The 23,758-nt window shown below is 40.3% G+C and overlaps 1 protein-coding gene across 1 annotated transcript in view; it reads right to left on the reverse strand.

The window, feature by feature from the left end:
* Window positions 1-10,408: 10,408 nt before the first annotated feature.
* tmem63c (transmembrane protein 63C) overlaps window positions 10,409-23,758 on the reverse strand; it is a 46,925-nt gene continuing 33,575 nt past the window's right edge. The window contains exons 11-23 of the mRNA XM_072689513.1: window positions 23,618-23,738; window positions 23,039-23,172; window positions 21,574-21,696; window positions 19,335-19,488; window positions 18,472-18,578; window positions 17,374-17,460; window positions 17,175-17,240; window positions 16,893-17,055; window positions 16,523-16,628; window positions 14,502-14,669; window positions 13,714-13,829; window positions 13,488-13,562; window positions 10,409-12,475 (exon numbers count right to left, since the gene is read on the reverse strand). Coding sequence (XP_072545614.1) covers window positions 12,248-12,475; window positions 13,488-13,562; window positions 13,714-13,829; window positions 14,502-14,669; window positions 16,523-16,628; window positions 16,893-17,055; window positions 17,175-17,240; window positions 17,374-17,460; window positions 18,472-18,578; window positions 19,335-19,488; window positions 21,574-21,696; window positions 23,039-23,172; window positions 23,618-23,738 — 1,648 coding nt within the window. The 3' untranslated portion in view covers window positions 10,409-12,247. The remainder of the gene's footprint in view (window positions 12,476-13,487; window positions 13,563-13,713; window positions 13,830-14,501; window positions 14,670-16,522; window positions 16,629-16,892; window positions 17,056-17,174; window positions 17,241-17,373; window positions 17,461-18,471; window positions 18,579-19,334; window positions 19,489-21,573; window positions 21,697-23,038; window positions 23,173-23,617; window positions 23,739-23,758) is intronic.

Genomic DNA, 23,758 nt, shown 5'->3' on the forward strand with positions numbered 1-23,758 from the left:
GTTTTGTCTGGAGTAAGAGCATTATTTGAAGAAGCGTGTCTTTTTTTCTTTCCTCTGTCTGTTGCTATAGATTTTTGTGCCGTAGCCTTCCCCGAATTGCCTCCCTGTTTTGTTGCTGTCTGAGGCTTTGTGTTACAGATGCCTTCTAAATCAGAGAGAGAAATCAAAATAACACATGAAGTAAAACCACTGAACCATCATCCAAACCACTGATATGGACATGGTAATATGCCAAGAAAGACCAAAGGGTAAATTACTATGAAATATCAATCTCCACATCATTTTTTATGAGCACATCCCGTATTTCCATAAACATTCCTTGATGGAACACACATGGACTATCGTTTGTCTTTTCCCAGATCCATTCTCTGAGTAGCAATCATTGCAAATAATTATACACACCACATCTCATCTCATTGCCAAGAATCAAAGGGATTCAATAGTACTGCTGTGCATGGCCTTTTTTCACTTTTTTTCCTCTCTCGCCGTCGCGCCATCACGCCAAACTCGTTTTGACAATGTCAGGGTTGTTGAGATATTGAGGTTGGCTTGAGCTTCAGTACCCAACACTACTCTGCAGCAGACGAGGCGTTTCTAGATTCAATTACACTGCATTATTGTAAATGTCACTTTCCGAGCTGACTGTCAGATCTAGGAACGGTCTCAAATGCCCACACAGGCCAAGAACTGCCTCCCACACATTCTGCGGCTGGACTCGTATCAGTCTCTGTCCTCATACCTGTACTTTACCTGCACCTGAAGTTCTCGGAATTGCTTCTTTGTGAAGTTTTCCCTACGGCATATCTCTGGGTGCACTGGCCTTCACAATCTCACAACACACTGAACAGAAAGCCACACTTGCGCTGCATTCGTCCTCAAACGCTAGACAAAGAGGTAAAAAAGGGGTGGGGGAAAAAATACTAATAATAAAAAAAAAGAACAATAAAACAGACTGGAGATTATTATTATTTTTAGAAAGTCTGCAGCATGTTTTGGAAGCAGGGCACAGGAAATCACCATGGCAACGGCTGCGAAGCAGAGTGAGAGAGAGTCTGAAGTGGGGTTTGTATCTGGAGACGGAGACGCACAATTAGAGTCTGAAGAATGCTGGAAAAAAAGCATACTGGGATTGAAGGGCTACCATGGCTCTCTTTAGCTGAAGTGCTACTGCCTCATCTGATGTTTGTTTCTGAAGAGTCGTCGGTGCAGAGGCAGCTGTGTGCAAGTTTACAAGCAATCTCTTAGCAATGCCGCCCTCAACACAAGTGCCACTAGAGTAATACTCACCCCTACATACCTTTACCTAGTATGGTAACCAACTGCAGACAATGATCAACGTCAAGGTGGTAACAAGCAGCAGGCTTATCTTGGATTACTCTGCAAATGTGCTAAAAGGAATTCCAACAATTAACAAGAATAGCATGACATGCTTACTGACATGTATATAAGGTTGGGAGTTTATGACCAATTCTTTACTCTGATTTATTTGCAATGTTAGTGACAGGAAACATGAATCATAACTCCTACAGTCAGAAGTGTGGACTGAAGTCACATGACCCAGACTTGAGTCAGACTGCCCATTACATTCCTCTTTTTTAACACGTCCTTGTTGACTTGGCCTCATTGTTTCCCCTTGAGGCATTCCCTAGCACCACCATACGCTCCTATATAAGCCTATGTGAAGTTTACTACATGACTGCTGAGGGGTGAGAGATTGAAGTGCCGACTTTATCACCAGAACTTATGACGCAATTCCCCGAAAAGGGCAATCCTGAAACATGGCTTATAAACCACAGCAATAAAATACTTAATAAAAACCCATCCATCCAGCCACATTCTTATCCATTTTTTCCTGGTCAGGGTCGCAGTGGGTCTGGAACTTAGATTTATTGGATGCACGGCAGGAATACACCACACCATTGGAAGCTACCACACACACACATTCACTTACACCTAGGCAAAGCAAGGCAAAGTTTATAGACAGACAAAGCCATTATGCACACTTAATTGCATAGTAAAGGTATAATCTACTTTAGCGGGAGCATGGTAAAAGCTGTATCAAAATGGAGGGAAACTCAAGTCACAAACTGACTATTTGCTAACCTTTGTGTCTATTTAGTTGCTGTTGCCCAAAGTCATTTGTCATACAGTCAACAAAGTCAAGATTGCTAAAAACTGATCTCTGCACTGGGGCTTTTAAAATAACAGCACTATATAGCAAACACATTTACTCATGGCACGCTATAGGTTCCAGAGCTACATCACCCTATCAACACCTTCTGCAGTGAAATGGAGCTGCTGACACCGTATGGTACATAGTCCATGCTGTTAATGTTCCCTCACTCTAATGAGAGTGTCTGTCTGTGACACAGCCTCAGCGCCTCTCCTCTACACCTCTCCACTGCTTTCCTCCATCACAACAGACTGACAGTCAGACTAGATATACCACACAGTTACTTTATTTTAGAGTACACTACAGGCCAAAACTTGGAGAAATGCTATCTTTGCAAAAGCAAAGTTTTCAAGAAGTAATGGACAGGGGTTAATAAGTGTACAGTGCTTACTGAGTCTTCATTTGCTTTTCTCATTAGGCATGCGAGAATGTTGTTGCAGTTTTACTGTAGAGCCCGATCAGTATTTTTAGGTGCAATACTGATCGCTGATCATCATATAACCGATTGCTGTTAAGGATTGAGGGTGGGGCTCTTAAGATGAAATTAACTTTGAATCAGCATCTTACGATTAGTGGTGTCTGGAAGTCTGGAAAAATTAACCAGACCAGTGAAAGCACACCATCAGGTAGCTGCACAATATGCAAGGCTCAACGAAGCCATGTTTCTATTTGTAGCATAAGGGAAAGCTGCACAGCGCAGCCCGCTGGGACTTCACCTTTCAAAGGCTGTCGGCTCAGGGAGGTAGCTCAATAGACTGAGGGAAATGTCATGCAGATTTCTCTCTTTTTCTCTCCTGAGTTGACACTACGGGCATGCAGCAGGTGTATGGTTCTAAAAGCGTTTCAGAGATGGGGACACTTTCTATCTGACTTGAATGATGAGAAAGGAAATGTAGTCTATTAAAATACTGTTCGTTATGTTCTTTAAACACCCTGTATCAGGTTCTCTAGCAGGGCAGAGAGCACAGGACAGCGAAAAAAGAGCCTGCCCAAAATAAATGAAACAAAGACCTGTGTGTTGTGAATTAGCTAGTACATGGCTTATCCCAGAAATATATGTTTCAGCAACTATTCATACCATGGGTTATTAGTGACCCAGAACTACAATATTGCTGCACTTTTTGGGATTTTAATGATTGACTTTAGCCCACCTGCTGATCAGTAATCAGCCTTTTGATATTGATTAGCAGCAAATTAATCTAGTCCTCTATCCTGTCTAGTCATTTTCATTACACACATACTGTACATATAATTAACAATGCTTTTATTTATTGAATAATGGCTATTTCAGTCTGAATGAGAGAACCATTCTATGAAAACCAGGATTTATTAAAATCGCCTTAATATTACTGAATTGATTACTAAATCAAAATATGCCTTAAACCTAAAACAAGGGCTAAACAAACAGTATTTTTTTATTAAATGGTTGATGTAACTTTTATTGCAACCAATTTATTTGTTGACTTTATCAAGCTAGTAGTATGAATACCTTAATAACTCACTGAAATCTTTGAAAACAAACTTGTCGTATAATATTAGTCACGCAGCCTATTCAATATATTCCAATCACTTCAAGTTTAGGGAAAAATAAATAGAACAAGAGAATTATCAGGTTTCTTGGCTGCTTCAAGTGTTGTCTAAATTTTCATTGATAATGCAGAGTTTAGAATTATCAATTAATCAATGTATGCTAAGTGTTACATGCAATTCATTATTTTTGGCCCAATTGTATGTAGTTCAAGAACATATACACTGAATTAGCATAGTCCCAAAATGGCAAATATGAAGGGATGTACAGTTCAATTTAATCACTGTCAAACACTGACTAAAATACATCTCTGGAAATTTTCTTTTTGAGTTGCAAATAGGGCACAGTGTACTTTCATTTTTTAAAGATGTGATCAGACATTGTGGAATGTCTGTAGAAACCCAACACTAATATTGTCTGTTATGTCAATTCTATGTCCAAGTGTTTGTTTATGGTCACCAACCTTCTGTAGCAAGTATGGCAGTAGTCTGTTAAACAGTAAAACCAGAGGTAGCCATTGTTGCTAACCAATGGTCTTTCCTTTAAACATCGGTGCCAACTAAGGTGGGCACTGGGTCATTTGCCAATACATAGTATGCATTTACAGAACAGCATAGTCCATGTATAAGCATGTATATCTAAGCATTCAACCCTCCTAAAAAAGTGTTTAACTCTATTAAACAGTTGAAATGCAGTATTAATTTTAAGCTGAAAATATATAAGCTATAACAGATATTGATATAAAAAAGCAGAGAATGAAAACTATACTTACACAAATGGAATTAGATGAATAAGGGAAAAAAGGGGGAAAAAATTAAAGCACTGAGCAGGAGATATTAGTAAAATACAGAAATCAAATACATACATAAATAAGATTGATTAAAATTCCACATCCACTGAAATACCAATAATCTTGGCAACCAGAAACTGTTGACTTAATATGGCACAGTCATCAGGAACCAAACAGAAACCAGTGACCCGTCAAAAAATCGAACGCAAAGCACTAACATGACAGACACGCAAGACCAGACAAAGAACGCTGAAACAAAGGCAGAGACATACAGACATATATACTACTTATACACCTGGAGACTAACAAATGAGCAGGGCTACAAAGAAGGCACAGATGAGAACACTAATGACGGCAGGGCTAAGGCGGAGACAAGGATCAGACACAAACAGTCATGTGCTAAGGAGCACATGTGGGAAACAAAGTAACAGAAAGGCACAAAGAGGCACAAACACAAAAGCGCGACATAATCATCCACATTTCTTTGTTTTTTCCTGTACTGGATCCTATGAATTTGGGCAAGTTTTACAGAGCAGATGTGTGTGGAAATGATAAATTTACCAGCTGTGTTATTTTTGAGCTTTGAGCTTGAACTTTCTATATTTAACATAGCACCAAAAATGTTGAACTAGTTATTATCCTTATAATGCTGTTTTTACAAGGTCAATAAGAGTTTGTTACAGATTTCATTCATTTCAGGTTTTACTTACTGTGCCAGATTAATAATGAATAATGCTTTAACATAATACAACCTTTCTGAATAGCCTGTATTCACGCCAGACAGTGGCATAAGCATAAAGTAAAAGTAAACTGGTCTGATTTTTCATTATACACTTTCTTTTTGTTAAATACTTTTATATATTACGCTTCACTTATCTGTTTGTCAGCCATCTAGAAGCCTTGAAACCCACATTATAAATGTACTGAGCCTCCAGGTATAAACAGGCACAGATGCACACAATCTCAACGAGCTGGAATGTATGCAGAAGCAGCTCAATCTGAACTGTTTAGTATGCAGACACACTGCTCCTAAACGCTAGACAGCTCTGTGAGATGAGCACCAGCATTAACTCACGCCACATTTGACTAGTGTGAAGATCATAGCAACCACCAGTGAACTGGAGCTCGGCAGGGGGACCAAAGCCTGTATAATTTCTCTCTGCACATGCTGGTCAAGGCTCGCTGTGCCACTGCCATAAGTACTTGACAAGGCATTTCACACGACGGCTTTTCAACTGCCTTATTAAAAGCAGTGATGTAGTAGCCGACATTTCTAGCCATGCTTGCATGACACTCGGGCCTTAACGTTTAGGCTCTTTGGAGCCGGTCTCACGACTGTTTGGTTGCTGTATGCGGAGCTTCTGGCCTGTGGTGAGGTGAAGCAGGAGCACAACCACATGAGTAGCTCTCGTTAAAAGCTTGAGTGATTTTCAGTTAGCTGCACTCCGCCTGCTGAACTATTGCACTCCCTCACAAAACAGCTACAGCACGAAAGCTCGCTCCTCCATTTCAGCACAAGTGCAGAGTGCAATAGGGCTCATACAGACGGACATGGCATTTAAAAATGTGTGAATGAGCATATTAATACCTTCTCAGGCTCAACTGCCTACAGCAACATACACCACTAACTGAAGAAGAAAGAATCAAGGGTGGAAAAGTGAGTGGTTTCTCATGGCTGTCTTCTCCCAAGTAACTGGCAGTGACTAACAACTAAACAACTGTAACTAACCAACTAAACAAACAAAAACAAATAAATGAATTAAAAAGGCCTTGTGGCAAAGTCATCTGATCATCCCAAAAAAGGAACTGAAGCCGTACCCAAACCACTAACATGGACATTAAATATGTGCATGAAGACCAAATGGTCCATGATCTTAAGATCAGTTTCCCCAACCTTATTTATGAGGACATCCCACGTTTCCATAGGCAGTTGATGCTGGATCACATGGAATATCGTTTGTCTCTTCTCAACTCCATCCTTGCATTCTTGGAAATTTCCATAACTTGCTACTTTGGAACATGACTCCTTTGAGTCCTTTTTATGGTAACCTACTGTTGTGGTCTCTGTTTAAAAAAAAAAACGAACAAAAAAAAACTTCCTAAGGAACACATCTTTATGGAGAAGCAAATCATGGTTTTTAAAAGGCCATGAAGAAATGTCAGTGAAGCAGAGCTTCAGAAAGCACAATCATCTCCCGGAGTGCAGTACAGACTTTTGGGCCATAGACATTAGCCTTTCTGATGCCAACAGCACATCGCACACTGGAAAAGCGTAATTGGCAGTTTTGAAGTTCCAGCCTTGAGAAGAGACCACTAGCATTCCTCTATCTCTCAGGATGCTCACTGAAGGGTAGACATTTAGTGTTCACCAGAAAAAAAAGACAAACAATTTTACTTTGTTGTTGTTTACTCCTCTACTTTGTCTGAATATTTGATTTGTCTGAAAATTTGATTTAGTTTGATTTAGTGATTGGGGTGTGGGGTGTTGGCTATTTCAATAAAGTCAACAAAATAAAATAAATCCCCTAGAGACAAAAGGGACTTGGCCTTACCAACACTACTGTATGTCAACAGTCTGCTCCTGTCTGTCTGCTACTGCTAAGAAAGTAGCATTCCTCTATCTCTCAGGATGCTCACTGAAGGGTAGAGATTTAGTGTTCACCAGAAAAAGAGACAATTTTACTTTGATGGTTCTCCCAAAGACCTAAAAAAAAGTGGAGAAGTAAACAACGTGTTACTTAATCTACCTATGAATAACTGCTGTAGCCTAATACTAACACAGCTAAGCACTTATCTAAAAAATATATAACATGTTACATTCAATTCGCCATTTGGGTGTACAATGTACACTATATCCAAATGATTGTGGACACCCTTACTAACGAATGCATTCAGCTACTTTGAGTTGCATCTGTTACTGATACAGATGTGCTAATGCACAAACACAGCGGTAGAGAAGTGCTGCCAACAGAATAGGACTCTCTGCAGCAGATAAACATGAACCTGTTGGCACCATTCCTAATGCCAGGCATGGGCTAGAGGGGTATAAAGCCCCCCAGCATTGAGCTGTGGAGCAGTGGAACAGTGTTCTCTGGAATGATGGTTGGTGCTCCATCCAATACTTTTGGAATGAGGTGGGGTGATCGTCCTGACCTCACTAACGCTCTTGCCTCTGACTGCAATCAAATCCTCACAGCAATACTCAAAAGAAAGCTTTTTTCTGCACAGCAGGGACAGTTACTCCAACAAAAGCACGGTAAGCTTTTGAGCAGGTGTCCCAATACTTGTGTCCATATAGTGTATGTTGGCATAGCAACACTTCATCACTTACTATACATATTTTGTGTACTAAACTGTCAAACTGCACTATTTAGATTAGTAATTAGTAAACCTTATAGTGTTAGTGTGTGGTACGCAATTGGGACACAACCCCAACCGACAAAATACCACCTCCTACTTTTACCCCTTTTTCCAAAGCCACTCCCCCAAAACACATGCACGTGCACTGGCTGACTAGTCGGTAAGATCAGTGCAAGGCAGCAGGGGTGGTGGTCTCATAAGTCCAAGCTGCGAAGGTGTGTAAATCAGACACTGCAGACATATTCGGACATATACACATAGTGCTATATAGCTAGCTAACATTAGCGTTGGCATAATACACAATGTAGCTAGCTAGCTATGTAGCACTGCTGCATTGGCTACATAATTCAAGAAAATAACTAATTTCCCCCTAAACTAAACAACGCAGACAATTAAATTAAATTAAAAATAACAACCTTGGTTTAATATACTTTAGTCTCAAGCCTTTCTACTACTTAGTCTGTCTTCTTTTTTTTTTTTTTTTAGCAGTGCAGGCTGTTATAACGTTTGCTGCGTTTAGCTCTATACCTACATGCTTTGTCGTTAAAGCGACATGAAAGTCGTTTTTTAAGGCACAGTCACATCAATTCCTATTCCAAAGAAATTGGAAAATAAACTACGCCTGTATTTCATATATAGAATAACACCCATGACCTAAGCGGAGCTCTGTGGAAAGTTCTTAATAGAAGGACATGACTTGCTAGCTACGTTAGCCTTGTAGCTCCAGTTCACATCTAAAGCGGCAAACTTTAGACAACCAAATACGGCTTGGTTAATTTTTAATCGTTTCAGTCGTATTTTGTCAGTTGAAAAAGGACACAGGTATACAGGAAGAATTTACACTAGTATACTTTCTACGGATATAACGATAAGATGTCGTGTATCAGGTTAAATGCACATAGATTACAGATTAAAATAACGTGCAACCATTAAAAATAAAGAATTGTTAAAAATGTGTTAAAAGGTTATAGGTCACCTCAACTATCAGTTATCTCAGAATTTTTCCACTAGAAACAACTCGTGTTTACCATAATTCCTATAGCACGTGAAGGCAGCATCGACCTGCCATATTTGTGAACCGCGCATGCTAGCTTTCAGCTGTGCGCGCGTGTGGAGCCGTATGAAGCACTCCGCACATGCGCAAATGAGAACACACGCAGAGCGCGTGCACGTGGTGTAGGTGGGTAGACCAGCAGGTAGGCAAACTGATTATGTAGTTTTATCTGACTGAATTAATTAAGCAAGGTTTTTACTGCCCCCTGGCTTCCAGACCCTTTTCCTTTTTATTGTCTGAAAATTTGATTTAGTGATTGGGGTGTAGGGAGTTGGCTTTTTCAATAAAGTCAACAAAAAATAAGATAAATCCCCTAGAGACAAAAGGGACTTGGCCTTACCAACACTACTGTATGTCAACAGTCTGCTCCTGTCTGTCTGCTACTGCTAAGAAATCATGTAAAGTCAATATTTACTGTCAAGCTACTATACATATTACATACATATACATCTTATGCACCTGAGAAAATTATATTAGAAAACATATTTTTTTTTCTGGCCAGTAAACATTTATTTGATCATAAATATAGTAATATTTGAATAAATCCAAATAACAAAAATTATATATATATATATATATATATATATATATATATATATATATATATATATATATATATAATTGTTTGACCATTTCCAGACCTCAAATTCAATTTTTTTAAATGTATTATCATATGGAACTTTTACAAGCCAAGACCCATTTACTGATGGGTTTAAACAATTGCACAGTATTGCATGGATGTATATACATAAATAAAAATAAAATAAAAACAAGTAAATGCACTGGTTTTGTTAAAAAAAAAAACACCAATGACTACAGTGTTGTGGGGTTTGCCAGTTTTATGGTCTGCTCCTGTAGTGAGTTACAGCAGAATGGATACAGTCACTGATCAGTGTTCTCCCTCACACTCAAGATCTTCCAACAAATTTCCACTGGGCAACGAAAACCACACATCAGATGTTAGTAAATACAGTCAGCAAAAACATTCAAATAAATCAAATCAAATCAAATCAAATCTTCAGGCAGCATCTCCTAATCTACTGTTTATGTGAGTTGTCCGCTCCCTGCTGACATTGATATATGTGCGTGTGTGTGTGTGTGTGTGTGTGTGTGTGTGTGTGTGTGTGTGTGTGTGTGTGTGTGTCTGTGGGGGACGATTGTGTGTCAGTGCATTGGTGACTGGCTGAATGCATATGGTTGTGCTATTCCATGTCTTCTTGTTTCAGTGTTAAGTCTGGTGGACAGAATGGGTATCTATATACCGCAGGCTAAAGTGATAATTGTATAGAACTGCGTGTATAAACTGTGTACTGGTGGTTTTTGCTGCTTTGTAGTCACCAGTCCATGCAGCATATCACAGGCCATGCTGGATTGTCAGACATTTAAAAAAAGAAAAATGTTTTTTTTTTTTGTCAAATCTTCCTTCAAGGCACAGCAAGAGAGCACAATACAAACCACAATTCATTTACATTCAGTTTGGCAAGAAAACCCTCCCACCCCTTCCCTTCCAATTTGCTACAACCACTAGCAGCAAAGACCAAATACAAAACTTACAAAGAGCATTAGAGTGTTACAGAAGCTTGGACAACACTTCACAACTCAGAGCGCGCCATGGACTGAAGTAGGGCACATAGAAGGAAAAGGTAGTCTTGTAAACAACATGCAGTGTTGAAGAGCCTGGGCATGTCAGCCTGGCAAACGCTGCAATGCTAATGCCAGACAACACAGGCTTGTCTGACAGAAGTACATGTTTTTTTATGGTTTTTCATTTTTAGAACTAGGACCCAACAATTCAGATTTATCGTTTTAGATATTTCCCCCTATTCACAAGCCCTTATCCGCATGTCCAATTCATTGCCCCTCAAGGTGGACCCCTGCTCTGACCTAGGAGTTCCTTTATTAGCTGTGATCCTAAAAAGCTGAAGCTAGTCTTATGAGCCCGCAGAGGGACGAGGGACCGAGTAAACACAAGTGCCAACCTCAGCAGCAGAACCTGCCTGAGGATTACTGTGATCTGACCCTTTACCTTTTTCAAACCCGCAAAAAATAGTAAACGGAGCTGTTTCGAACCCATGACAGCACGCTACTTTAAAGTCCTGAACATTTCTGTCACATTTAATTTTCTGGGCTTTTGGTTAAGTTCTGTTAAGCGTAGGCTAGCTGTGTAGCTAAAGGCTACATGGCTAACGACAACAATTAATAAAGGCAAAACACCACACTGTAAACCAAAACTTAGAGCAAGAGAAGGCGATTATTTAATAAATGTATGTGCTTTATGTTAAAATCTAAAGTTTGCATGATTAACTGATTAGTGCACTGAGGCTAACATAGCCAAGGCTTAGTGCATTCCAATAATAAAAAAAAACCCTCTTTAATGTTCCTTTCTCTCCTTCTGCTATAAGTGGACACTTGTGTAATGTAGGTTATGACACACTTCTGAGTAATAAGTCGAAGTTGCAGAGGGCACGATAAAAACCTACTGAAATGGGACCCTTGTCTTGCTTATCTAGTTAGCCTGTGCCTCAGCTGATCCCTGGTGTATTCCCTCTCCGGGATAGTTAAGTTACGCAGAGCTGCAGGGACATGGATGGTAAGAAGTACACCTAAAGTACACCTAAAAATGTGGATAATCACCATGAGTATGTCTCTTTTTTTGAGTTTGACATGTACCTCTCTATAAATCAGTGTTAAAAACAAAAAGTCTGCCTGGAAACATCTGGTTAGATATCTGAAATTGTAGTAATAATAATAATAATAATAATAATAAAGCACAACACTCAATTAAAAAGTTTTACATAAATCCAAGTAGCTAGTAAAAAAAAGAGACACCAACATCATTACATTATAAGAACTGCAAGATGAAGAATAGCTATTAACAGATCCAAATACATTCTTTCCCATGTCCAGTTTCATTGACATCCTGCATTTGCGCCATCAAGTCCAATTCCGCTGTCTCAAGTTTTTTGGGAGCTGCACTGCGAGAGCTTAGAAAAAAGAAACAAGAAAGAAGCAAGAAAGTGACCTTGGAAATTACTGGAGCTGAGGAAACACTCCTCCAAAGTGGAAAAGACAGTTTTCCATGCTTCTGTTGGCGACAGTGCCAGACGCCGGCGGCCTCAACATAGACCCAAGAAAAACACAGGAAAAAAAGAGAAGACAGAAGGCAAAGTAGAAAGCAAACACCAAGAAGGGCTGCTCGAGCCCCTCACTGTGCCAGAATCACTTCTTACATGGAGGTTTTTGAGGAGAACGGAAATGCAGCATAGTGCCTCTGTGTCAGCCTCGAGCTAAGATGAGGCATTGGGGCTTCAGGTTTTGGTGGGAGAGCTGGCTGTAGGCCCTTTATTGGTAGTCCACAGGGCTGTCCATAAGTGGGCTGGAGCAGCAGGGGCCCGGGGGAGCATCCTGGAGCTCTGTCTCCAGTGTCTCCTCCAAGTCCTTCTCTGTCGCCTCCTCATCCTCCTGGGCCGGACCCTGGCTGTTCCCCATAGTGCCATAACTCTGGTGGGCAGGAGAGGGCATGGGGGTAAGACCCAGCTCTGGCTCCAGCAGGACCGATGCTATAAAGAGCTGCACAGAGAAAGGGAGAGGGAGGATTGAGGTCTTGAACACTAGGACAGTCAACGCAAGTGGCCATTGATTTTGATTATATATGCAGAGCCCTTGATGTTCGAAAGATTTCACATGGTACATTGCAAGTGGGCAAAGTGTTGGCCCACAATACACTTGTCATTACCATGACTGACCTGCAAGTGCCTTAACTGGACCATATTTGATCCAGAATCATCTGCTACCAGAGAATTAGCACTGTGCAAACTGCATGCTTTCATCAGCCCTTTTTCCAAAATTATTAATTCATCTCCGTCAGATTTGATTATGTGGTTTATGAGCCTGTACAACATAATGTTGTCTATGAAAATGTACCAAAATAAGGACAGAATTCAGGCTTCCGGATGGCTATAAAATAATATAAGGACTTCCAACAATTGGTGGGATGTACACAAATCAGCCACAGCATTAAAACCTTCTGCTTAATATGTTGTAGGTCCTCCTTGTGCCACCAGAAGAGCTCAGGCTTGTGGAGACATGGACTGAACAAGACATAAACAGCACAAACTATTTATGCTACAGAAATTCTTCTGTGGGACTGAACCAAACAAGCTAGCCATCGCTGCATCAGTTAACCTTGGCTGCCCCGCCCATGACCCTGTAGCCAGTTCACTGACTGTCCTTCACTGGAGCACTTTCGGTAAGTACAAACCACTGCATCTAGCCATCACAATTAGGCTCTGGTCAACATTCTTTAAATCTTTATTCTTGTCCACTTTCTCCTACATCCAACACAAACTGACTGTTCACTTGCTGCCTAATATGTATATCCCATCCCTTAACAGATTCCACTGTAATTAAATAATCAATGTTATTCACTTTGCATGGTTTTAATGTTATGGCTGACTGGTTTTCTTTACTTCTTAGCTACATCAGTTCCCAGTGAAAAACTATAGTCGCAGACACCAGACATTTACATTTGCTGTAATGGGAAATAAAAAGCACTTAATGAATTTAATTCATAAACAGGTACATTAGCAGTGGTCACGGTGGAGGCAGTGCTTCTCTCTGTATCACTGTAGACACCTTCTGTCGTTTGATCAGACATCTGAAACAAAAGGATAAAGACTCAATTTAGGACTATAAGCATTATAAAAATGAGCTTTACATCACATGTATTTTACCTTTATATGCTATCATGTATTTGCTGTGTTGTAATACAAGTAAAGCTACACAACATATACAACTACTTGGCTCACCTGATAGCTTGTTGGTCTGTCAGGCTGTAGTTTTTTCAGACAGAGGCCAAAGAAGGAGAAGATAATAGAGAAAAGTAAAGATACGAACGTGAAGAGAGTAATGGGTTGCACTGGACCTGGAACCAGAAAAAAGTTATGGCGGTTACAGGATTATGAAAAAATGGCTATACTTGTATACTTGTTTCTAAAGCCTATTTCAAGGGGCAAGCAGTTTCTGGTTTTCCATGATAAGTATACGAGCTACATGGCTTTATTATCTGTGTTTTGCCTGAATAAATAAATAAATAAATAAATGTCACTGTAACTTGTTTTGCTTTGTTTAAAATATCGGCTGGCAAATTGCTTACTTGTTGTGGACTGTAAATAAATACCTTTTTTCGGCTCCAAAATAGCTGTTTGTTGAGGCGTTGTTTAACCCGGATTGTACATTTAGCAAGAACACTCCATATTTATTATTGCAAATAATACATTTCGTTCGTTTTCTGTCTAGAAATATAGCTAGAATGCTGGACGCAGGAAGCGTCAAAAGCAGACCCTACGCTTAGTGGTGTGTGGTAGCGCTGCGATGCTGCCGGACGCAGCCGGACGCAGCCGGTGTAAAACACTTCATTGAGAAATATAGGACGGTATTGCATCAAGCAGCATGTTTACTGCGTTGGAACATGTTATAGCACGTTTTCTTAAAGATCCAAAACAATCCAGGAAATTATTAGAAAATATAAAGACAAACAGGCTAAATATTGCCTAGAACTTGTCAACTGGTGAAGGAATGAAGAGTGGGCAGTTACCAAATCTGAGCACGGAGAAGAAGAGCAGCCAGAACATGCAGAGGATGGGTGCCACCAGCACCTGACTGATAGCAGCCGAGTGGATGTGCTGGCTGAGCTTGGTGGGGATGTAGGCGTAATAGATGTTGTAGCGGTCTACCATGTGCTTCAGAATTAGATACAGCAATCCTGGAACAGGTAAATAAATCACCATCAGTTGGCTTTTTTATAGATTTGTAAGCACATTAGCTAATTTATTTATGACACAACAACATAAGGTAAAGGGTGTGATGATGTAGGCATGCAGTTTGCACAGTGCTTACTGGTGGGTTCTAAACCTCCACTACGTGTTAGCAAAATTAGCCTTATAGCTTCAGTGCAAAGTAAGAACAACAAACTTCATGTCTTGGCTGGCTGACCACATTTGAGGTAAGAAGAAAGTTATGTCATTTTCGTCTACATTGTATGGCTTTATGTATATGAACTGAACAAAGTGTGGAGTCACACGCTGTTCTGGTTGTCATCAACGAGAACTGTCATAGCTTTGTGTACTGAAGAGGTCTTTTTTCATCCTGAACATGATATTACACAGGTGGGCCTTTGAAAGTGACTGCAAGTCAAGTCCAGATCCAGGTAGCAGATGCCAAATTAACTCAGTAGAGAGGGAAAAATTATGATGGTGGATCGCAGCGTAGTAAATAAACAGTCATAATGTGCGGCGGTGACAGAACAGGCGTGGAGTGGGCGTCTGGCTCTCGGCTAGACGGGTCGGAGCGTCTGGAAGACTAGAGTGGCGTTCACACCTCGCGGCCACGTTACACAGAGATACTGAGATACTGTCAGCGATATGGCTCAGACGCCCACGCAGCACACACTCCACTGAGGAGGAGAAGCAGAGGACAAGCGTGGAGCGAGGAAGAGGAGAGGAAGACGCAGATGAAGCAAAAGTAGGATACAAGTGAAAGATTGAGGAAGAATGAGGATCTGCAATGGTTAAAAAAAGTGAAAGTAATTAAAAAGGATGAAAATCAGGGAGATTACAGGGTGTAGGAGGAGAAGCTGGAAAAGCCTTAATCTGAATTTGATATATTTGAATACACTGAAAGGATTTGCACAACAAGGAGAGTTATATTATGATCATTTTAAAGAGAAGGAAGATCCTACATTTCCTAGAGCTCCTTATTTGTGAAGTAAATGTTAATTTGCTCCGTTCTCCTCAAAAACCTCCATGTAAAACATTAATAATCAAATAAATACAAATACGGTTCATACAAAAGTAATGATTTTACATCACTGCGTTCAGTAAAACATCTCCAACGCTCTCCGAATGAGCGTCTAGTATTATTCTGATTTACCTAATTTGGTCTGATTTGAGCTGATGATGAAATTTAACAAATTCATGCACTGGCTGAGGGCGTCCAGGAGAAACCTGTTCTAGCGTGAATTTGCAAGCAAAAACACCCTGCATTTGTTTCCAACTTGGGGAAAAAAATCTTGTTTCCATCTTCTCACGTAAATACGTAAACCATGAGAAGTATTATCACTTGTGCCGTGAGGGGATTTGGGTTTTAAGTGTGTCTTAGAGAGATGGATGTCTTTACACTGCTATAACGTGACTCAAATGCGTCTCGGACCACCTCCTGAAGTGGTTGCAGTGATCGGATTTGTGTGTGTTTTAAATGTGTCTTGGGGGCGTTTACACTTGCATTATTATGTGGCTTGACCTCATCCTGGTATAATCCTGATACTCAAGATGCACAAAGGTGTAAACAGAGTTGTGCTTAGGTGCCTAAAACGTCTGCACAGTACTGTATACACCAAGAGTAATGTTTTAAGCACTGCTTTAGTTAATTACAGAAACTAGCTAGTAAAGTTTATTGCAATATTATTGCTCCCTTGATTCCTTGATGACTTTGATCCATCCTTATAGCTTAAAAAGGAGGCAGTGCAGCAGCTACACCCAAATAAGAGCTCTTTCATAAGGTAAAGATGGATGAAGTTCTCTAAGATTTACCCCAATGCTTAATGGTTTATGCACTTACCAAACGGAACAACGACAGGGCAGGTAATGCTGTAGGTCATACTGACGGAAAAGATGCACATGGTCCAGGCATATTCCAACCCAAACTGGAACTCGAAAGCCTGACTCTGCAAGGTGGAGCAAGGGAGCGTTAGATTGAACAACTCAACAATGGTTTTACAGCTTTAGCTTACATAAATATTAAAGCTTCCCAAATAGATTTTGCATCCAGGAAGATGTTGCCACTCTTCTTCACATGATTGTGCGAGAGGTTTCTGGTGATGGAATTTTACAAATGACCTCAAGATATCTGAGGAGCCATCCTGGGTAACATTTTTCTTCACTAACAAGCAAGAATTCCATTAGGCACTGATGAGTAATAACGCGCTCACCCGTTTAACATGGATGCGTTCAGCCTTGGACTTGGCGAAGCAGAGGCGCAGTGAGTACACCAAGAGTGCAGGAATCCTCAGCAACTCCATCGCTGTGCCAATTAGGCTTGAGGTGATGACATAGTTCACGAAAAATGCTCCATTATCAGGCAGGAACACGCATCTGAGAACATAATACGTGTGAAAGGAAGATGGGATGGATGTAAATTACTGCTTGAATTCTTGTAATTAAAGAGTTACATGCATAAAAAGAACAATACATTGCAGGTAGCTGTGACTTACTGGAATTTCACATCTTTATCATCCAAGAAGTTAGTGTCGAAGAGCCACCTGAAGAAAAAATCCAAACTACAGAACCGATAAAGTGGATTAGATCAATCCATGGTACTGTTACTGTTTAATAATGAAAGATGTTTTCAATCTAAACCTAATCTTTCTTACATGTTCTGAAAACTATGGATTTAGCACATCCATACACTACCTGGATAGACCAAGAGAAGGTAGAATAATGACCATGAAGATCAGCAGTAGGTAGCACTTGTGCATGGTAGTCTGATTCTCACTGGACCTGGAAAAGCACAGCATCACACATTATGATCATATGCTGCACTGTTGCCTTGATCCATGATCTATTACTCCAACTATTCAACATCCTGCCAGTCCCACCATTCCACACCTGAGACACCTGAGAAACACCTAAGGGTGGTTGGGATGCTTACAGCAAATATTTTGCATACTGAAGTTATCTGCAGGATCAATATGCCAAATAATCTTTACAGATCATGGTGATTATTGGAAAATGCTACATCGTGCAGCCCTGCTGGACAAAATCTCCTGTGCTGGTGGCCTCGAACAGTGCTCATGTAGAACTGCTATATTGACGCAAAGTGGCACAGGATCCAGATGCAGCTGTGAGAGGCCACCACTGTGCATTCATTATTCCCTTATTGTCATCACTATGACAACAAGACTGAAGAGGCTAGCGAATGCTAGTGAGTGACACGAACATACACACACACACACACACACACACAGCTTGAGAGGGGATTGTGTGAACATGGTTGGGTGGGGGGTTGCTCTGCTGTTATGCAATATGTTTGTGCATTACACTGAATATGTCAATGCAGTATGTTAAAGCTTTTTTGCACGTGCGTGCGCACACACACACACACACACACACACACACACACAACCGCAAACTGGGCGCACACATACCCTCTGCCTTACAGCATATCTACACACGTTGTCATTAAGATTTAATGTGTTAATGTTGCAAGCATAACTTCGCGTAATTACGAAGTGGAGTAGTACACATATAGTAACAGTAAGTAGTGGTTAGCTTCAGAGCTGTGGTTCTGTTTCTGATTGATGGTAGTACTGCCTGGTTCCAGTCATCTGAGTCAGTTGTAATTGTTGCATTTTGGAGCTAAGGGCAAATGCTTGTTGCTAGTTTTGTTATGTACGGGAGTAAAAAGAGTAATTCTGATTCTAAAGGTGAAAAATTATAATCTAACAATACTCCAAATAATACACACAATTTCTAACAATAATAAAAATTGGAACAATCAGTGATTCATACTTCGTCCAGTGACACTCGAAGAAGGCGGAATAGTAGACGATGAAGGGCAGTAGCACAGAGAAAGCCCACAGAAGCAGGGTGGGGAAGAACTGTGTGATCACTGGGTTCTGGGGAGAAGAGAAAAGTAAATGTTCAGCCTAAAATAAAATTGCCACAATTTTTCACCTTCCTTTAACCTACTTGTTTGACCATTCCATTTTCAGATTATTTTATTCATCTTTTTGGTTCTTTGTTCATTTACAAAGTGATCATTAAGTTCACTTCATTTTGATGTATATGTCATTTTGTTCTGTTTTAATTATGCTTATATTCTTAGCTTATCTGCTTCCTATTCGCTCATACAGTAATTACAGTATTTAAACATCTACTGAATTTAAATGTGCTGTGTAATTAAACCTCCCTTGCTAAACATATGTATATGTTGATATGTAAAAAATTGGACAATAGTATGTTGCATATCTAAAAGCAGTACTAACAGCTATTTTGAGGCCTTTGATGGTACTTTTGCCCATTTGTATAAACAGACATACAGATGTCAGAAACCACTAAACCAAATCTATGTATTATTACTCAACTTGAAACGCCTTGAGGCAAGTAGTTTGTACAGTGCAAATTACTGGGGTATACACCATTTTTTGTTGTTAGCTACACTCTAAGCAAAAAAAAGGTTCTATACAGTACTAAAAAGTGTTCTATCTAGAACCACTGCCTTTATTCAAGAACCTCTAAAATCGATTTTGTATGACTGCACATTAACCTTGTAGCTCCAGTGTAAAACTAATGAAGCAAACTCCAGACACCAATTATGTCTCAGCTTTTTTTCTGAGCATTATATTACACAAAGATGAGTGGATGTCACTAACCCGCAGACTTTCTACCGGACGAGTGACGTTGAACTTATCCATCGTGTTGACAATGATGGCAGGGGTGGTGAGGAAGAAGAGCAGGAGGAAGAGGAAGATGTTGAGGAGGACACAGCGCAGCCACCAGCGAGAGCCAGAGACTGAAAGATTCTCCCTGAAGAGGAAACAGACACTCAATACACTGCAGCTTCCACTATATCTGAATACTGCACAACATACATCATCCAAACCTTTTCATGAAAAGTCATTTATTCTGTGCAACATTTCCACCTGAGCAGACTGAGGAAAGTAAAAGCTCTTAATACTTGAAGAAGTCCTATAAGAACATGGATTCAATTTATTTATTTATTTTTTATTTTCATCAAGATCTTCAGTTATTTATGCCATAAACCACCAATTTCACAGAATCACTGAGATCTCCACATAGGGACATGGATAATTTGATCTGATAAAACACAAAACAAATTCTCTGAAACATTTGAAAACATCATACCTAATCATATGGTGGGCTAACCATGATTTACATGTGTCACACTCATGCTTCAGGCTTCAGCTTATGGCTGTCTCTCAGCTTTTCACAGAACACAGACATGCAGTATTAACAAGCTACTGAAATGGGCACTAAGGAAGACCAGTCAGTGGCCAAAAGCCCAGAGAAACATGTTGTTCACGTTGAGTTTCACTGAATCAAACAAACAGTAAAGACAGCAATGATTAATAATAATAATAATAATAATAATAATATAAAAATGCTGAAAAAGTTATGGCTTAAGATAGCAAAAAATATCCAATTATACTGGAATAATTATACAGTTTGTTAGGTGGTGATAACATATCGGTTTTGTCATGCAAGCATTTTTTTAATATATTTTTTTTCCTTTCCTCCCAATTTAGTAATGCCAATTAACCCACCCGTCTGTAGCTCCCCTGAGCACTAGCAACGCTCCCGAAACTAGGAGGGTAGGGACTTCACAAATGTCTCCTTCAACACAAAGCCAGCCACCACCTCTTTTCGAACACTGGGCAGTCATCTATCAACCCTAAGATAGTATGGCCAATTGTGCTCTCTCAAACTCCGGCTGCTAACGGCAAAGCGGCATGGCTCAGGATCTGAACTTGCGACCCCTGGGCTGAAGTGGTAGTGCAATACAATGCTGAGACACTCTGAGCCCACTTGTATCTCCCTTTTTCATTTTGACATAGAGCAGCTATTCTGCTTGGAAGCCCTGTCTAAATCTCCTTCCTATGTCTTTTTTATGTTCTTCACTCCAAATATGCTCAGAAACGCTGATGATGATGCATTTTTTTTGTGATAATGATATCATATTACCAATTCTTCAAAACAGTAACTATATGTATCATTTATGATAAATGGCCTTTCAAAGACCAAGACAAATTACTGAAGACAAAAATGCCATCTTACTGTTTACTTCTCTACAGCTGGCAAAAACACACTCATAATTCCAATGCTCATTCTTCTCAAGGGTGTGCCCTCAGAACTACCTGACAGTTTAGCCTCTAAATGCAGGAGGGTTAGATGCCACAAAGCCAAAACAGGAGTCAGGCAATGTTCAGTGCGAAAACATCCACACTGCTCTGAATCTCTTTAATAAGACACATGAGAAAAACAACCTCGACACAAACGCTCCCACCATATAATACACTTGCCCAATGAAGCATGAAGCAGAAAGCTGAGTGATATCTCCTCCCCACACACACACACACACAACCACATACATGCTCAATATTCACACATATATTATATAAGAGATGCTGCCACAGCAGCTGTCTAGGCACACAAGTGAATCTGCAGAGAGTGAGACTTAATTAATTAAATTCCGTCTCTCTAGTCAAAGTCAAATGGACTGGAATAAAGCGTGTTTGCAAGAAAAGGCATGATATTAAATGAGAGCTTTATGATGGCGGCGCTCACAACTTAATTCATCTGCTGAAATGAACACATTAAGTTGCAACTGGAGCCCTTTCAAAGGAGGGACTGCATGAAAAGCAAAGCTCTACACATTTTTCATAATTTGTCACCACTTGAAACACACTGTATCCTTTCAGTGCCGTGCCCCCTAATTTGTTTTTGCATTTGTTGCATTTTAAAAATGACAACCGCCTTATTACTACCACGTTATTATGCCATGGAATGGTCCTGTAAAATAAAGAGTTAGATAAATATATTCGTTACAGAAAGGTCAGGTCTTACACGCCTGCTCTTTCTAGCTGTACGTACCAGATGATGTCGTTGGGAGCTGGAGCGTAGCGGATGCCCCACTGGTGTGAGCGCACTACTGTAGTGATGCTGGACTGCTGCAGTCTCCGGCGACAACGAGTCCTGTTGTAGTCCTTTACGATGCTGCACAAATACAGTATGCTGAGGTTAACAGATACCTTAAAGCGACATTACGTAGCGTTTTTTTACCTTAACATAACTTCAAAATCATGATGATGCTCCACTGACTTGTAATGAGGAGAACAGCATCTCTATCATTGCTACTCGTGGCTTGGCACGCTGCTAACTGCACTATGTACCTTTGGGGAAGTGGGCAGGAACACGTGTGCAAGAACTGTGTAGCATACAGTGTGTAAAATCCTGTAATATTGCTCTACTATGACAGTCCACATACTTCTCTCACTGAGGACTGTCATGGGAGAAATGCATGTAAGCGTGTCCTTCTTGATGGGGTGTCTCAAAGGGAATTCTACTTTCCGAAGGCAGGGGAAACCCAGAAACAAGAAATGCAAATTCTGGCATACTGCTACTTTGAAATAACAGCTTTTTAAAATCACTGTGATGCTTCACTGACTTGTAATAAGGAGAATGGCATCTTTGTCACTGCCGTTCCAGCCTGATAGACCGGCTGCTACACTATATAACTTCTAATTCTGTAATATTTCTTTACTGTGACAGTCTGAATGCTTCTTTCACGTCAGTGATGGTTCTGTGATGGTTCTCTCTGCTTGTCCAGAAAAGCATGTGTACAGTGTGTCTGGGAACGGAAATTCAAAGCGCGATATGTATTTACTGCAGTGGAGTAAAAGTGCATTATGCTATACTGTAGGGGAAAGCCCAGGTTTGCGGCTTTAAACTGTAATTATTCAGTCAATACATTTTGTAACATTTTGTGATTTTGCAATTTGTTACCAACATTAAAATAACCGAAAATATTATTTACTCTTGCAAAACCTTCATGTGCTACAATGTGAAACGTTTTATTATTGAAAAAGAACTCAATAAATTCAAATTTATTTTACTTTACAGTTTTCTTTTAAGTCCCTTTCACACTAGGTGCGGTGCATGGTGAGCCAGAACGTTTCCGCACCGTTAGTCATTTCATACTGGACACGACACAAATGCTTAAAAAAATGATGCGTAGACCAAATTTTAATTAAAAGTTTTTACATTTGCCCCATTCTTTTGTTTATAGTATTAGTTGGTAAATAGCTCATTGTTGTACTTTCGGCTTCAAAGTAGCTGTTGTTGAGATGTTTACTGGTCAAGACTGTATATTTAATAGGAATGTTGCATATATACGCCTGCAAATACTGCACTCTGTACTGTTTCTGCATAGAAACAACTAGAGTACTGCTGCGGTAAAGCAAAATGCATTGCATGCAGCCTGCTGCGTCTGGAGTGAAATGGGCTTAAGACTCATCTCGTCACTAAGCGATGCAGCAAGAGTTTGTGCAGAGCTTACACTGCAGTCATCCTCTCGTCTCTGAATGTGACAAAGGCAATGCCCAGTCTCTTCATGGTGATCCGGTTCTTCTCTGCATTAAACTCATCTGTAAGCTTCTCCTCCAATTCACTGTAGTACTGTTCAGCATCAACCTGAGAAAGAAAAGACAAGAGCAATGAAGAGTTAGTGTGCAGTGGTCCCCAGTGGCGAACCTGAGAAGGTGCAATAGCACAGCAAAGACTATTTAACATTGCCGCTATATAACATTTACATTTATGGCATTTAGCAGACGCTCTTTTCCAGAGCGACTTACAAGGTTACTCGTATTACAGAGGTGGGCCAATGTAGTGTTAGGAGTCTTGCCCAGGGACTCTTATTGGTGTAGCGCAGCAGCACAGTCACCCAGACCGGGAATCGAACCCTGGTCTCCCACATGGTGTTGTTGTAACGCAATGGTAGGTGGTGGTGTTATCTGTTGCGCCACACCAACCACAATGGTAGGTGGTGGTGTTATCTGTTGCGCCACACCAACCACAACCATATAACTTATCACAACAAAAACAAAGGGGTGGTAATAAGCATTTGATGGCACTGTACCTGCTCAAAGCCACACATATCACAGCAGAGGATCTGAGCACAGGGGTGGGTCTTTATCATGATCCTTCCCTCCTTCTGAGATTTAGTGGTGAAATACATCCTCCCCTTCATTGCCTTTCGCCTGTCACCAAATAACACAGT

This window comes from Salminus brasiliensis, chromosome 10 (assembly GCF_030463535.1).
Source record: "Salminus brasiliensis chromosome 10, fSalBra1.hap2, whole genome shotgun sequence".
Taxonomy (NCBI): domain Eukaryota; kingdom Metazoa; phylum Chordata; class Actinopteri; order Characiformes; family Bryconidae; genus Salminus; species Salminus brasiliensis.